At 40.5% G+C, this 15,861-nt stretch overlaps 1 protein-coding gene across 1 annotated transcript in view; it reads right to left on the bottom strand.

Annotated features, from left to right (window-relative positions):
• rngtt (RNA guanylyltransferase and 5'-phosphatase) overlaps positions 1 to 15,861 on the bottom strand; it is a 105,944-nt gene that overhangs the window by 8,171 nt on the left and 81,912 nt on the right. The window contains exons 13-14 of the mRNA XM_040018339.1: positions 14,634 to 14,734; positions 6,480 to 6,546 (exon numbers count right to left, since the gene is read on the bottom strand). Coding sequence (XP_039874273.1) covers positions 6,480 to 6,546; positions 14,634 to 14,734 — 168 coding nt within the window. The remainder of the gene's footprint in view (positions 1 to 6,479; positions 6,547 to 14,633; positions 14,735 to 15,861) is intronic.

Here is a 15,861-nt window from a genome sequence, read left to right as displayed (position 1 = left end):
ACTGAAAAAGTTCCAGGACTTGACTGATCAAACCACTGTTATGACCACTTGCAAGAGAGAAACAACTTCTCTTTCAAACTGACTCGACTTTGTTTCATGTCGAGCATCATCGTTGTTGACGAGAGCTCCATTTCCACAGCGTCCTGTGTAGAACACTCAGCTGAAACGACATGAACCATGGTGTGTACCTTTGTGGTACTGTCTGCTGGATATAAGTCATTTTTTGTTTTTCCCTCCACCTGCGAGTTCATCCACTTCCACAAAATGACACTATAGCATATACACTATATAGGGTTGCTGTTCTGAGCACTGCAGAAGAACAATCGCAAGAAAACAGAACAGGATTTCCAGGGAGTGACTAAAGTCTGAATCTGATTCCTGAAACCTTTTCACAGCATCGTGCATGCTGGAGAGTTGTATTTTTAATATCCAGGCTCATGTTCATAAAAAGACTAATTACTCATGACGTGATTATGTCTTAATGAATGCAATTTCCATTCACATTAGTGGTACAGTGCCAGTGTGTCATCTGATAATCCCACTAAGGATTTCTTGTGACTGTACAATGTTAATTCCCCGGTAATATATTCTGTCTCCCACAGTTTAGAAATTTTGATTTAAAATTTTTAAGGCATTATCGCTTCATATATGCAGCAGCAAAAAATAAAAATAGCCAATCATTAAGGTAACAATGCTGTTATCTTGTCCTGTGTATCAATTTTTATTATTCTGGTCAGGCAGTTTATAGTAGCGCTGACCTCAGGCAGTTCAAGTTACAAATAGGGCTGTTCGATATAATGATATATATCGAATGAAGATATAAAAAAGTCTATCGTTTGCTTCGTGGTGTCGCAAAATAAACTGTTTACGGCAATATTTTTTCATCGTTTTGATGGTCACTGTAGTGGCTATATTAATTTCTTAAAGTTCTCTCTTTCTCTTATATTTAATATAACTACACTACGGACGGACAAGAGCCTGTTTTTATGCGTTGTCGTTAGCAACAACGACGGTAAAACCATCGCGTGTCCGCTTGTTTATTTTCCACATACACCTTTCACAATAAAGCTCAAGATCCTGTTGAGACTGAATCGCGTGAAAGAGTATGCAGAGTATTTACGGATGAGAAGCAAAAAAGAGCCGCCAGGTGCTAACAAATAAACCTTAGGCTCAAACGTTAGAACAGGCCTTTCCCCGCAGCACGCTGTGTAATAAATACAAAGAAAACGGCGGCCGTTACAACTTATGTGTAAAAATGTATAGTTTCATGCATCATTAAAACACTGGACTCCAGGTACACGACGCCCAGCTGGAAACACTTCACGCAAGTCGAGCTGCTCGAGATTCACTACACCGTGCAAAAAAGAAGAAGAAGCAGTGGGACCAAAATTAGCTCCAGACTACTGGAATTTATGATATCTGACCTTTTACCAACCTGTACACAGCACGCAGGCAGTCGCCCTGCTTCCTTATCAAATACTGGATCCTGTGGGGACTATTGTACGAGCGCATTATGCTACAGTATGATGTCAGACGAATAAACAAAGTTTGTAATTTCCTTGAATAGCTGTTTTATTTTCCCCATCACGCCTCTCTGCGACTGACCCTGCCTTTGTTTCATTCTCGACTTAATCAGAAGGGGCCCGGAGGTCTGCGGCACTGCAGCACCCCGGCCCATTTTAATAACGAGAAACTGGATGAAATAACGTATAAGTGTGGAAATGATATAAGATGCAAAAGTACGACTATGAACAAACGCACCCTCGAAGGAAATAAGATTCTGGATAGACTGTATCAATATTCAATCCTAATATATGATGCATACTCAAAAAGAATACGGTAACATCTCCTCCCTATTAATATTAGCTTCCACTAAAACACACACAATTCAACAGGATGACTCACAAGAAATGTTCAGTAGTAAAGTTAAAATATTTGTCACAGATCAGCTGCATTATCTACTATGTAATTACGGCTATATGTGCCCTTGAATAGCTGTGCCAGAACAAACAAATGGGACTTCCGACCACTCCACGACTCCTTTTGAATGTGCGAGATGACATCAGGATTGAGGTCTCTGGTGAATATGTATAATAACAATCATTATCCCACACATTCAGATTGGCTGCCGCATCGAAAAAGAAAGATGAGCATAACAAGGTAATAATGTGTAAATGAGGCAAATTAGAGGCGAGCAGGCATGCGGCGCACTGTCGAATCTGGCAGTTAAACAACAACTGCTCCAAAAACTTCTCAAACTTAACTGAATGGTTTGTTTTGCTCTGCAGCATGACTGAGTGTTTTCCTGTGACAGCACTTTTAATTACACAGTATTCATACTTTTTTTTTTTAAAATCCCACAATTTAGATTCAACAATATCCAGGAAAAGTCTAAAAAACAATGTCTGAAAAATCCAAATCACTTCAATAACATTTCAATAAAGTCCTGCCACAGATTAAACACAATAAAATATGTCTTTGCGTAACTGTTCGCTTACTTAGAAATACATAAGAAGTCGTATAAATTACAATTCAGCGCTCAGCAGGTGAATTCCACGCTGATAAACTCTCAAATCTCAACTTCCTCAAAGCAAAGACACACCGACGTAGGTGTTTTGATTAGACCCGAAGTCTGAATGCCTTGAAATTAAGTCATGTAACAAAAGTGTATGACATTTGATTCATTTTCGCAACTCCAGTCAAACTCCAAAGGAGTCAAAATGCATCAATAATAAACCACATGAGAAGTTCAATGCACTTATTGGCAAGATGCATCTGGAGTAGGAGCAACAAAAACGTACACATAGAAGATGCCCTGCTTTGGAGCAGATAAGCTGTAAAATTTATTACTTTGCATTCTTTTCTTTTTATGCATTTCTTTTCCAAATTTTTAAGGCAAAACAAGGGTGGAAAATGAACCAGAGTTTGACTCAAACAGACTAAGTATGTGAAAAAAACATCAAGACCTTACTTCTATGAAAAACCCACATATCCACTGTGTTGGGAAAAAAAAAATCAAGCTAGTCCAGAAGTGCAAGATGACTGCCTTGAAACATCTCCAGCTTCGACAGAGTCCCAAAAAAGTGTATTTCATAAAGTGTTTCTATGAAATACTAAATAAATATTCTTTCCATGAGCCAAAATATCATTCGTGATTTTAAATGAATGACATTAGCTAAATAGTGGTCCATGTGGGACCAGTGGGTGGTCCCTAGATTGTGGTCCAGGCAATCCTGTAGTGACAAATTTCAGAGTTCAAATGTATTGAGTATTTTTCTGCAACCAGGTTTTGGGTGCTACTCCATCCTCTTGCCCAATTATGATCGCTTCTGGTTCAAAAATAAAATGGCAATGGCAGAAATGCAAACTTGATGCTTCAAAATGGCAACCCGCAAACCAAATGCTGACGTCACGGTGGAAATGTTTTTGAAAGTCTAGGACTAACGACAACCCAAGCATGTGAGTCAACCCCAGTTTGTGAACCTGTATAGTCAACAAATAAAGGTCTAATTATGTAACACTTTTCTATTTCTGATACACGTTTTCAGTTTCATCACAGCTTGGTGAGTGTTTTCTCACAAGTCAGCATCCTCCATGCATACCATGGGCGCCCACAGCAATCTGCCAGTGACCAAATCAATCGTAAGGAGGTTTTCAGTGCAGCACACTCTTGGTGACTCAACCTACAGCAACCACCTGCTAACCGGTCAAGGACTGCCCATCGTTTCCTAGCAACCTTTGGCTGTCAGGGGGTCCCTGATGGGTCTCTCAGCCTTAGTGAAAGGGGCTTTAGCAATCTATTTCACAGTGACTGCCGGTAACCTCCAGCAACCAGTTGGAGAATACTCATTTCAAAGCAAGTGGCGGTCCCAAGAGAGTCATCAACCAGTCTCTAGGCCTGTGGCCTAACCCGGGTCACAAATAAAATCCTGTTTCCAAAAAAGCTAAAATGATAAAAGAAAAAAAGAAAAATTACACAAACTTACAAATGATTCATACTGTGCATTTAATTAAAGTATAAAAACAACATACCAAAAGGAAGAAACCAACATTTTTTGTAGTGTTTTGAAAAACATGCTCATGATGAATTTAATGTGAGCAACATGTTTGCAAAATTTGGGATGGGGATAAGAAAATACAGGAAAAACATTAAATACTGCTATAAATAAATAAATATGATAAAATAAATACTGTTATGAGTAGTTTTAGTACTTGTTTTTTTTAGCTTGTAATTGCACTGACTTGACTTAAACTGTTTCCAGAACATTACTGTTTTTATTTAGATGGACATGGCTTCATGAAATTTCTTTCTAAATTCTAATTACAGCTGAATTTTTAACAAACAGCAAGTCATAAATAAGTCCAGACATGCTTATTATAATTAGACCATTTTTCAGTAAATACTCATTAATTCCAAACAGCATTTAGAGAGCCACACAAATGTTTTCCAGAAGTCTGCTGTCTCGCAATATTTGTGAGACAGCAGACTTCTTTCTGAAGCGCTCAGCTGATAAATTCTCAGACAACATCCCTTCCAAATATTCACTTTACCTATACCCTGTAGGTGCAAACAATGTAAGAAATTACAACAATAAGGAACTGAATTGGAAGACTGAGCCAATAAAACAAGTTTTCGTGAAGATTACAACATTTTTCCTATCACAGACAAAGTTGGTTTGATTTCTCTCAACAGCAGCTAAACGGATTTCAATATAGTGGAAACTGGATATGCCTCCAAATGCATCTAATAGGCACGTTGAAATTACTAGCACAGCCACAAGGCAGGCGATGAATGTCAAAACCATTGTGTGACAGAGCACAGCAGACAACAAACGCACACACAGGCTGTGTAGAGGTGTCAGATTTATCAGGAACAGCCTTTCTGACTAAAACCACAAGTCATCAAGTCCTGCGATGACAAGTAATTACCATTTTTAGCATATTCACATTTGGACTTACTGTAAAACACATTTTACCACAAAAATAACAACATGTAATCTGACAGAGGATGACCCCGGGGCTGCAGCTTTTGCTCCGACACCCCGTGAGAAGCTTAGAGACCGAGCAGTAAACAGAATCTGCCGTGTTTGGTGACAGAGCCCAGGGCTGATACATGGGAATCTGGCACGACAAGACGATACGATAGGGAAAAGAAAAGCTTGTTTACTGTGTTTTTGAACCATGACTGAAAAGGCTACAAATGCTACAAGTCATTTCGTGGAAATTTACAGCAAAGTAAAACAAATGGAAACACATGTTGCTCGTCAGCTGCCTCAGACTGGCGAATTTTCATTCTAAACTAATGGACCCTAACCTATATATGATGGTGATGAGATGGTAGCTATCACTGGAGTGCACAGGACTGAGTCTGTGTTGCTGTGGGTCAAATGTCTGATGATGTCATCTCAACTGTGTATTCACACACAGCAGACATTATGCAACTATGAAACCCGTTGAACTGAACATCACTGTTATGTGGAGCTTCCAAATGCATTTTTTTTTACCACTTTTTACAGCAACATGCATCAATTTAACATGACACAAGCATGATGAAACGCCACATAGTGCGTACTCATTCTGTAAGAGTAACTTTCCAACAGTACATGTCTGACATGAAACAAAAAAAGGCCAAACTTTCATAGAAAAGGTGTTGATATTAATTAATAAATTGCCCAAAATTTAGCATTTGAATGTTATGCTTGATTAATTTCTTCTTCTCAGAGAAGTCAAGTGTAGTTGTTCCAATTTGGATTTAAAAATGTCCAATTTGGGATTTCTAAAATATCGTTATTTTATTGTTTTATGGTAGGTGGTATAACACATTTTATCAGCGCGGTACTGCAGATATATTAAATGTACATATACAATTCTCCTACAAACTCCATGTTATCAAACACACATATACATTTACTGAAATATCTGGGCAAACAGTTTAACCTTCACTAATGAGATCAGGTATTTTTGTAAGAAAAAGGAAACTGCAGCTATTTAATTTAAAAATGTGAGCAGTAGGCAGAAAAAAAAATATGATCTGATTAAATATTACACTGAATGTATATAATAAGCACACGTGAAGACTTAAGAGGTTCTAGAAATAGAAATAAAGCTACTTTCGGCTGATTCCTTTTTCACAGCAGGTTGTGCCACAGATCAGGAATTTGTGCTTTTTCTGGGGATTGAACCTGGGATCTTTGCACAAACCACTACACAATGGAGCCACTGGAAGTAAAACCTGAAGCTAACTGGGAAACCGGCGATTTTAAAATATGAGAAAATGTGTTAATGGAAAAGGAAAATTAAGATTACACTTGTAAAAGTGGTTGGAGGACTAATTTATATTCAACTGCAGTTTTGCCTAACCACACACCTTTTAAAAAAACAAACAAAAAAAAAACAGACATTTTACACAAAGCTAATTTAAAGCTGGATGATGATGGAGGCTTTGGTTTTTTGGTACAATGCTTTATTTTATTTCTCACCTTCATCTGCGCAAAGGGCCTGTCGTAGTTGCCAACATAGAGGAAGCCAAAGGTCTGTGGTAGTAGCCTGCAAAGACAAAATGATCCCAGTTAACACCAGCAACACACTCAGCACAGGATCTCAGTAAGAGCTGCAAAGAAATCACTATGTCGCTTGCATTTTGCAGCTAGTAACAGAATGGTAGAGACGTGAGATTACACCTCTCGAAGCCCTTCTGTCACTCGGCACAGCTTGATGTTATTTAAACTAGAGTATAGGCGTGTTTATAGTGCAATGCAATAATAAAGTCTAAGTCACATACAGACTAAACAACATCATGGACATTGTATAAAACTAATCTCCAGGTGATTGTCATCTTAACAGGCTGTTGGGTTTTAAAGTGAAGGTTTTGATCTTGCGTGCGCAGCTCTCAATTCGACAAACATGTGTCTCACAGCTCACCAACAGATGTCTTAATCACATACTGTTCCCCAGCATGCTCCACCAAAAACACCCCCATGTGCCTGTAGTTATTTCCAGATACTTTGTCTGATGCTATGTGTGCCACAGACTGCGCATACAAGCATTGGCACTGGCTTCATATTAGTTAACCATTTTTAGAATGAAAATAAGGGGGCCGCTGAGCTAAAGTGACGGCTAAACAACAGTGCAGTTACACAGTCTGATCCAGCACACAGATTTCAGTCGGAGCTGAAATTGGAGACCATCTTTCCATCCATTTCAACCCCCTCTGGTCTAATGATAGCTAGCAGAGGCAGGAAGGAAGCAGCAGGAGACATTAAAAGCGCCAAATAGCCATGCCGTGATGGACACTGTCCAGCGCCAAGATCTTACAACAGTGTGTCCAGTCCCATCATTACCTCAACTATTACTTTGGACCTACACATTGTGACCACTTTTGTAAACACGCAGGATTCAAAAACAAGAAAAGTGCCCTTGTGCTGACACCATTTCTCCTAAAGCATCCATGAGATAGTCCCAGAGGCCATACAAAAGGTGCAGAAACAGATAAGGTTTGCAACACAGTCTCTAAAGCAGAGACTCTTGTTGTGGTTCACAGACTATTGCACAGCTCTAAGCTGATGTTTCACTTACAGGATCATGTGTAAATTACACCAAAGCATCAATTTTCCTCTGAGCTGGGGTGAGACGAACAGTGCTACAACAAGAGAATTTAACCATACAGAAGAAAAATAAAAGGTTTTCAACACAGAACAAGGCGGGAGATTCTGTACAAACAACCAAGGCGCTGTTAAATGTCAATGCAGTCTGCAAACAGCATGAACTCGGAACTATAGTAGCTGAACACTATTCCAACAGAAGCAAAAGATCAAACGTAAATTAAGCAAGAGATTAGAAAGGGTCATAGGACTCAGTATCAATGAAAAACAAACACACAAACATATGTTTAAAAAAATGTTAATACTAGGACTGAAGCATGATAAAATACTGCATCATGCACCACTACCCTCATACCAATACTCTGGTCACTGTATCTGAGCTATTTCCTCAATGGAAAGCCATTAGACGCTCTGAGGTTGAACTGAGCTTCACTAAACCCTATTAGGGCAAACAACTATAAAAGAGAGTCATTTTTGAACATGCACAGCAACCAGTTTGGACAACCTCTGACACAGGTGCAAAATACCCTACTCAGTCACATCAGACAGTGACATGACTTCAACCGGACAGCTACAATGCCCGATTCCTCTGATGTCACAACAGTGTTCGTCACTGTCATAAAGTGGGCGTCGCATGCTCCATTCAGGCAGCTGGCTCATCTAAACTAAACTATTTTCAGCAACGAGAGTGTGTCTAATGCAAACGATCTCCTGTAATTTCTTGGGTTTGTAGCTTAAAACAACCCTGAATTTATCCAATATGGCTTCACGAGATACACTATTACAACATATATCTAGGGGTGACACTGGGACATTACTCTGTTACATAAATCAGCCTCCACAAAAAATATCTAAAATTCTAACGTACTATATAAATTTTTATATGACATCTTGACAGATTGATAGGGGAAAGAAGCTCCGTTGAGCTCAAGTATGATTAGTAATTCATTACCATGACACTCAGATCCACCCAGAGCGCAACCTAGTTGATGTTCACATGTTGTAGTTAAAGATTTTGTTGTCAGACAAAAACAGTTATCAGAAATGCAACTTTTGATGTTTTCTTATGCTCCACAGCTATATTTAGAAATTACTGAGCCTTCATAAAACAAAGAGATCATTAGGGGCACCCCACAGTAACTTCAGGTATTGCTGTGAAACTATAAAGAGCTCTTAAATTAATCTCCTAATTGCTTAAGTCATCTTCTAATTTCTTTATCTCTTACGTCTACAACCTACCAACACAGCCCTGCAAACTGCAGCAGATATAACATATGGGACTAGTGCAGGCTATATACACTTGTATCTATAAAAAAAACGAATATAAAGAGATGGACTAATTGATGATCGTGAGTTTATTTGTTCAATATAAAAATAAATGGTAAAAATTAACATAATATGGTAACTTGTATAGCTTAGCATGATTCACGGATAAATCTTTATTTGCCTCATCCGCTGTCTGTAGGATATAGACATCGTCCACAACTGTTGTATTAATCATATAGATATCCATACATAAGAATAAGCACAATAAGATCCACTTGAACAGTATTCTGAATCTTGCACAGTAAATGAAGTCTAAATGTAACAGCTATATACAGCTGCATGTCCTTGTGGTCCGCGCTTCAGATGTCATCTACAGAATTCCATTCAAAGACACTAGTTCGCAGAATCCTTCGTCTTTGTGCTGAAGGATGAATTGCTACAAGCTCACAGCAGACTTGGTGATTTATAGTGGGTGTATATTCCAAACCCTTCTGTGCTGCTTCTAAAAGGCGATGTATGTTAATTGTTTGTACATAATAAGTGAACACAAACTCTCTGACACCGTGTTCAGCCTAAATTACAGTCTAAATCTTTCCTCTCTGGATGCAAAAGTGGATAGATCTCAACAGTTCAGTAAAAGAGTAAAGTACAAAAATTCAACAGCATTGACTTTGTGTTGCTCTTGACTTTTCTGGTGCATTTCCAAGGCAGGTACTTGACTGTGAGGTCTGACTGTGGATCCTTTACACACACAAAATATGGTTGCAATGTGGTAATGACACTCAACTCCCCAGAGTACAAGAGTAGTAATGAGAAGCTTGGGCTCTGGGCTCTACAGAGACAATCCAAGCCATTTAGACTGGACCATTCTCCATTTTTTAAGTTCTTAAAATCACTGCACACCTAAAAAGAGATGATGTAACCATTACTCATCCTGCCTTCAGAGAGAATACTGACTCGAATTATCCATAATTCAAGTAATCTGTACAATAGTCGAGACTGTTCTATGCTTGGGAGAGGGCACTGGCAATGTCCACCAACACAACTTGCTGCTTCATCTTTCCATTTCCTTGTTTTCCACCTCTCCTGTCACACAATAACCACCGTCTGCCTCTGTGCTTGCTTTCAGAGATGGCAATAAAACTTGCAAGGCTGTATGCCTCTGTGGTACGCAAAGATGTGCTCAAAGATTGATTGTGTGGGCTGATGAATAAACAGTTGTTACCTCCGTACATGCCTCTCTTTCTCTCTCTCTCTCTCTCTCTCTCTCTCTCTCTCTCTGACTAAGAAGAGATTTGAAAAGCTATACTGAGGTCTGTTGAGAGCTCATCTGCCAACAAAAAAACAAAAAACAAAAAAAATCATCTTTTGGGGAAATATCAGAACATTCTCAAATGGCAACAATAACCGTCTGTGTTCTCCTACACACACAGGGAGGACTCAAGGCGCTGACTAGTGGGCCTGCTGGCTGGATTCGGAGTAGAATGAGTGACTATACTCTGCTGCCATCCTCGCAGTCTGCTGTAGGTAAATGGTAGCAGGCTCGTGGCTATAAAGCTGGGACAGTCACTAAGGTCAGCTGGCTCTCGAAGGAAAAGGCAGTGTTTCCAGAAAGCTGACAGCGACTCAGACAGCACTCACAGACTGGACAGCAGAAAAGAACACAGAGTTGAAGGATGTGCAGAAACAGAAAAAAAGAGCACTGGATCTTACAGCCAAGCTAGCAGCTCTGTGAGACTTTACCCAGGCCCAGCGGTGCTTTGATCTACTGCAACTGCCAAGTCAAAGTTACAAGGCAAGTTTCCGCAGGTTTAATGTTTGGTAAATTGCAAACACCAGAGCTGAAGCTATCGAGAATGCCATTGCTTTTGGAGATAATAAAATTGTGACCTGATGATGGTTGAAAGAAACACTGAAGTGATGAATTTCCCCCCCCAGGGGGGAAATGAGCACCTATGAAACTGCAGAATAATCCATCCAATAATTTTTAAGTCGCTCCAAACCACAAACGCCAGCCTCCTACTGGCACAAGAGGACAAATTGAAAAGATGAAGAGTTATTTGAATTTGTCTTCTGGGGAAAAAAACAAATAAACACAATGTTTTGTGCATATCTACCCTGCAGATCTGCAGGTGCACGATTAGATTTTGTTCAAAATCAAATGTACTTTAACAAGGGAAATGCATTCCTTTAATTCATTTTCTTCAAGGCAATGTATTATGCTTTTTCTTGTTTTTATATATAATATATTCTCTTATTCTTAAGGTTTGACCTGCACACAGCCCCCCCACCCTCACCTTTACTACAGAGCCCTCTCCCTACTTTCCTACCTCCCTCGCTTCCCGCTTTTCCCCCTCCCTGACACTATGACATCCCCCTCCTCCCCAGTTGTCAGGAGACAACTGAGGAAGCTTCGCCCCAGGAAGGCAGCAGGCCCAGACAAGGTGTGTCCTAGGATGCTAAAGGCGTGTGCTGCTGAACTTGGGGAGCCGCTACAACGAGTCTTCAACCTCAGCCTGCGACTGGGGAGAGTGCCAGCCCTCTGGAAGACATCCATTGTCCCAGTCCCCAAAAAGAACCGGCCCAATGAGCTGAATGACTTCCGACCGGTGGCACTGACGTCACATCTTATGAAGACCCTAGAGCGGCTCCTCCTCAACCTCCTCCGACCACAGGTACAACATACCCAGGACCCACTACAGTTCGCCTAAAAGGCGGATGTCGGAGTGGAGGATGCCATCCTGTACCTCCTACACAGAGCCCACTCACACCTGGACAAGGGAAAAGGCACGGTCAGGATCCTGTTTCTTGACTTTTCCAGTGCCTTTAATACAATCCGGCCCTGTATGCTTCAGGAAAAACTAAACAGGATGCAGGTGGACCCCTGCCTGGTCGCTTGGATCTCCGACTACCTCACTGACAGACCACAGTACGTCAGGCTGAAAGACATCATGTCTGACACTGTGCTGTCCCCTCTTCTCTTCACCCTGTACACCTCTGACTTCTGCTATAACTCTGAATTATGCCATATTCAGAAGTTTGCGGACAACACAGCCATCATGGGGTGTATCTGGGATGATCAGGAAGAGGAGTACAGCAGTCTGGTGAGGAACTTTGTCACATGGAGTCACACAAACCACCTGCAACTCAACACCTCAAAGACCAAAGAACTGGTTGTGGGTCCAGACTAGGTCCACTGCCAAGTCAGATAGAGGAAGAGGAGGTGGAGGTGGACAATACAAGTACCTCGGGCTGTGTGTGGACAACAAACTGGACTGGTCATGCAACACACAGCACCTGTATAAAAAAGGCCAAAGAAGACTTTACTTCCTCAGGAGGCTGAGGTCTTTTAACATCTGCAGGAAGTTCCTGAGGATGTTTTACCAGTCGTTGGTTGCAGAAGTACTGTTCTATGCTGTGGTGTGCTGGGGGAGCAGCACAGCAAAGAAGGACTCATCCAGGCTGGAAAAACTAATCAGGAAGGCTGGCTCTGTGGTCGGCATGAAGCTGGACACCCTGGTGACAGTGGCAGAGTAAAGGACATTAAAGATGCTGCTGGACATTATGGACAATGCTTGGCATCCTCTGCACACAGTCGTAAATAATCAGAGGAGCCGATTCAGCGACAGGTTGCTTCTCCCAAAGTCAAGAGCCAACAGACTTAAAAACTCCTTTGTCCCACACACCATCAAGCTGTTTAACTCCTCGTTGGAGGAGAGAGGGAGGGGAAACAGGGGGACAAAGGAGGGCGGGAACAACTGAGCTGTAGTGCTTTTTTCCTCCACTGTGCAATACTCGCAATATTTTTTCTTATATTCGACTGTGTATATCCTTGCTCTCATTCCCGTTTATTGTATCTGTCGGTGCTGCGGTACTGGAAACGGAATTTCCCGGAGGAACCCACCCGAGGGATTAATAAAGTTTCATATAATCTAATCTAATCTTTCAAATGATGAAGTCATTATATATGCATATAATTGCTTTGATTGCTCCAAGTACTCTGTTCTAAACAGGTCAATGTCAAAGACTGCAAATATCCCAGGCACACAACTCTGATTGTGAGCACAGAAGCTCCACCCACTGATTCAACCATCTGTTTGCAGAGGTTAGCCAATCAGAAGGAAGACTGTTTAAAAGGAGCCCGATATTAGAGAGGGAAGAGTAAAACAGATTTTTTCAGACAAAAGTTGAAATACAGGACTTCACTAAGGTCCCATATTTCGAACTGTGAGTAATGCGAAGCTACTCCTTTAGTCCAATAATAAAATACTGAGCTTAAATTGAATAAAATGTGGTCAAAACATAAATCCATTCAACTACTTATCAAAGTGGAAAGACCAGGGGCTCATCTCAGATGACATTTGGTGAGAAGCATGGTAATTCCTAGACAGCGATTTTGAATCACAATGATGAATTAACCTACTGTAAGCCATTTTCACACATGCTCTGTAGCCCAGAACTTATTTAGACGTTACCAGATGGAAGTGCAAATGTCTGGTGAAGTCAGATGGGCCATCAGCTGGTCTTTAACCTGCCAGCTTCCCAGCATAAAGTCAGTGTGATATCTTATGAAGCTCATGTGAGAATATAGCAGGTACTTCATAATGAACACATGGGCATCATGCACTCATGGAAGTACATGTGTGAATCTCCAAACCTGGTCTAGAGTCTCGAGTTCTTGAGCAAATATAGTTTTAATGGGAGAAAAAAATGGGAGCGAACTAATGCAAACTGGAACAGGGAAAACACACAAACTACACACAGAAATGGCCTGGCTCTTACGAGTAGACCAGAGTAGTTGGTCAAAAGTTGTATTATTTCTGGATGAAAGGATCATATCATATCATCATAGAAAAGTTCAGACATGTAATTAAAGGATCTGTTGGGAAATTTTATTCTATTCCATTTATAAGCTTTGTTAAAAGGATGGCAGGTTATTATTATTAACGCATAACCGTAACGTTATTACTGTAAAAAAACAACGATTTATTTTGATATATTACTGAGAAAATATGTCAATGATATCTAACAATGTTCATATTTTTGATCTGATATTACCGGGGCAAGGTGAGGGAGGTTTGAGGAGTATGTTTAAATAGTTTCCTTATTTTGTGTTATTATAGTTTGTATTATATTTTCTTTTATGGCAAAAATATAATAAAAAGACTGTTCAACAAAAGAAACGCCGTGGTCGCCCAGCATCTTTAATCTCTGAACCGTTTAGCTGCAATTTGACAGTGCTAACCACTGCACCACCCTGCCTCCCAAGAAACACATTTGTAAGCCTTTATTACCTTCCGATTTCCCCCTCCCCAGTATAGAATTGTTTTCTGCGGAGCTGTAATGTATACTTGGGTAATGGTTAGAGCGAACATCAGTGGAGCTGAATAATTTATGTAGCAGAGGATAATAAAAGAAAAAAGCAAGAAAAAGAGGAGCACAAAGCACATACAGCATATACGAAACTTCTGGCACTTCTGGAAAAAAATGTGCTTAGGCAAAATGGAAAAGAAATGAACTTTTCATGCATTAGCTGTGCTGCTGTAAAAGGAAGCGAACCCTGAGGCAGAAGGGAAATCTGAAAGGAGAAAAGAAATGGGATGAAATAGAAACTGAAAGATGAATGTCAAGGAAATTCAATGTGTGTGCTTTGGACTTTACACATGTGTGCACATGTGGTTGTCTCTGAGTACTCCTGTGTGTCACAAAATCATAGGTGCTATTGGATTCCTCAGGCAGAGCGTTTCCCTGGCAACAGTGACGTACCCTTCTCCTCCGACTTTGGTGATCTTGAGACGAAAGTCCACGGAGTTGAGGTTGGGGGGCTTCCATTTGAGGATGTCGTCACACCTTCCAGGCTTGTACCTCTGTGGAGGAAGCCAAACCCCAACAAAATTACAATGTGGCAGACACTTTGGAATAAAAATACATGAAATGTACCTTCAAAGAAGGTGCCTATGCGGAGTAAATTTATGTGTGCGTAAAACACAAGAGAATTAACGGTTGAATAATTCATGAGCTGAGCAGAATTTTTCACACAGTCACAGCTAATGAGATGAAAACCCTCATACAAATGAACCTCTATTAAGACGCACTGTTGGCATCCAACTAATTGATCTCGGGTTATAAATTAGCCTTCGAGTATCAAAAACATCATGAAATGCAAACAAGCGCCTGAGTGGAAAAAAGAGAGAACTAATTTGAAAATTTGCAAGCACTGCAAATTTGAAAAGAAATGATTAAAGATGAAAAATTTATGGTGGGAACACCAGAATAGAAGAGTAAATATAAATTTGACAAAGTATTATGCATAGTGATTCAACACGATTACATTCTTCACATCACTGCTGCGTTTCACTGCGCAGCAACATATGACACACGGCGAACAACATGCTTCTCTCCATCGCTTCGATTATTCATGCACGCCTGACATTTCAGAAGGGCATGAATCAAGAGAAGTGAAACATGAGAAATGTAAAGGCATGACGGGTGGAGGCGGGAACAGATGACCAGATTCTGTCACTGTCAGGTTGCCCAGTAACAGAAGTCTACTCCAAGGAAATGTGTGGAAAACAGACAGGATTCCTCAGGAGAGCCTGCACCGTCACACACATGACTAAATTACTAAATAAGGAGTTCCTGCTCAACCCACGTAATGCCCCCATGGCAGTACTATAGAAAAGAAATGAGAGAATCATCACTAAAACCTGCCCTGCTCCTTCGTGAACAAGAACAAGAAGCCTGGTGTCTGAGTTCAGCAAGCTAACAGTTTTCAATCAAGCCAAGCAGATATCTCTAGGAAGTATAAAAGTATACCTAAATCGTGTGACTCTGTGGTCAATTTTCAAGGCCATTGCTGGTGGTACAATATGTTTTCTGAGCCTGCGCAAAGGCAAAAAAACATTTATACCTGTTCCAAATAATGACGGCTCATGGATCTCTCTCCAAGAGCTGTCTTTTATATCTCCATTTAGGTAATTTAATAAATGTGCAA

This window comes from Simochromis diagramma, unplaced genomic scaffold (genome assembly GCF_900408965.1).
Source record: "Simochromis diagramma unplaced genomic scaffold, fSimDia1.1 OVJJ01000802.1, whole genome shotgun sequence".
NCBI classification, from domain to species: domain Eukaryota; kingdom Metazoa; phylum Chordata; class Actinopteri; order Cichliformes; family Cichlidae; genus Simochromis; species Simochromis diagramma.
Note: the sequence above shows the minus strand (reverse complement) of the source record. Positions and strands in the feature narration are given on the sequence as shown.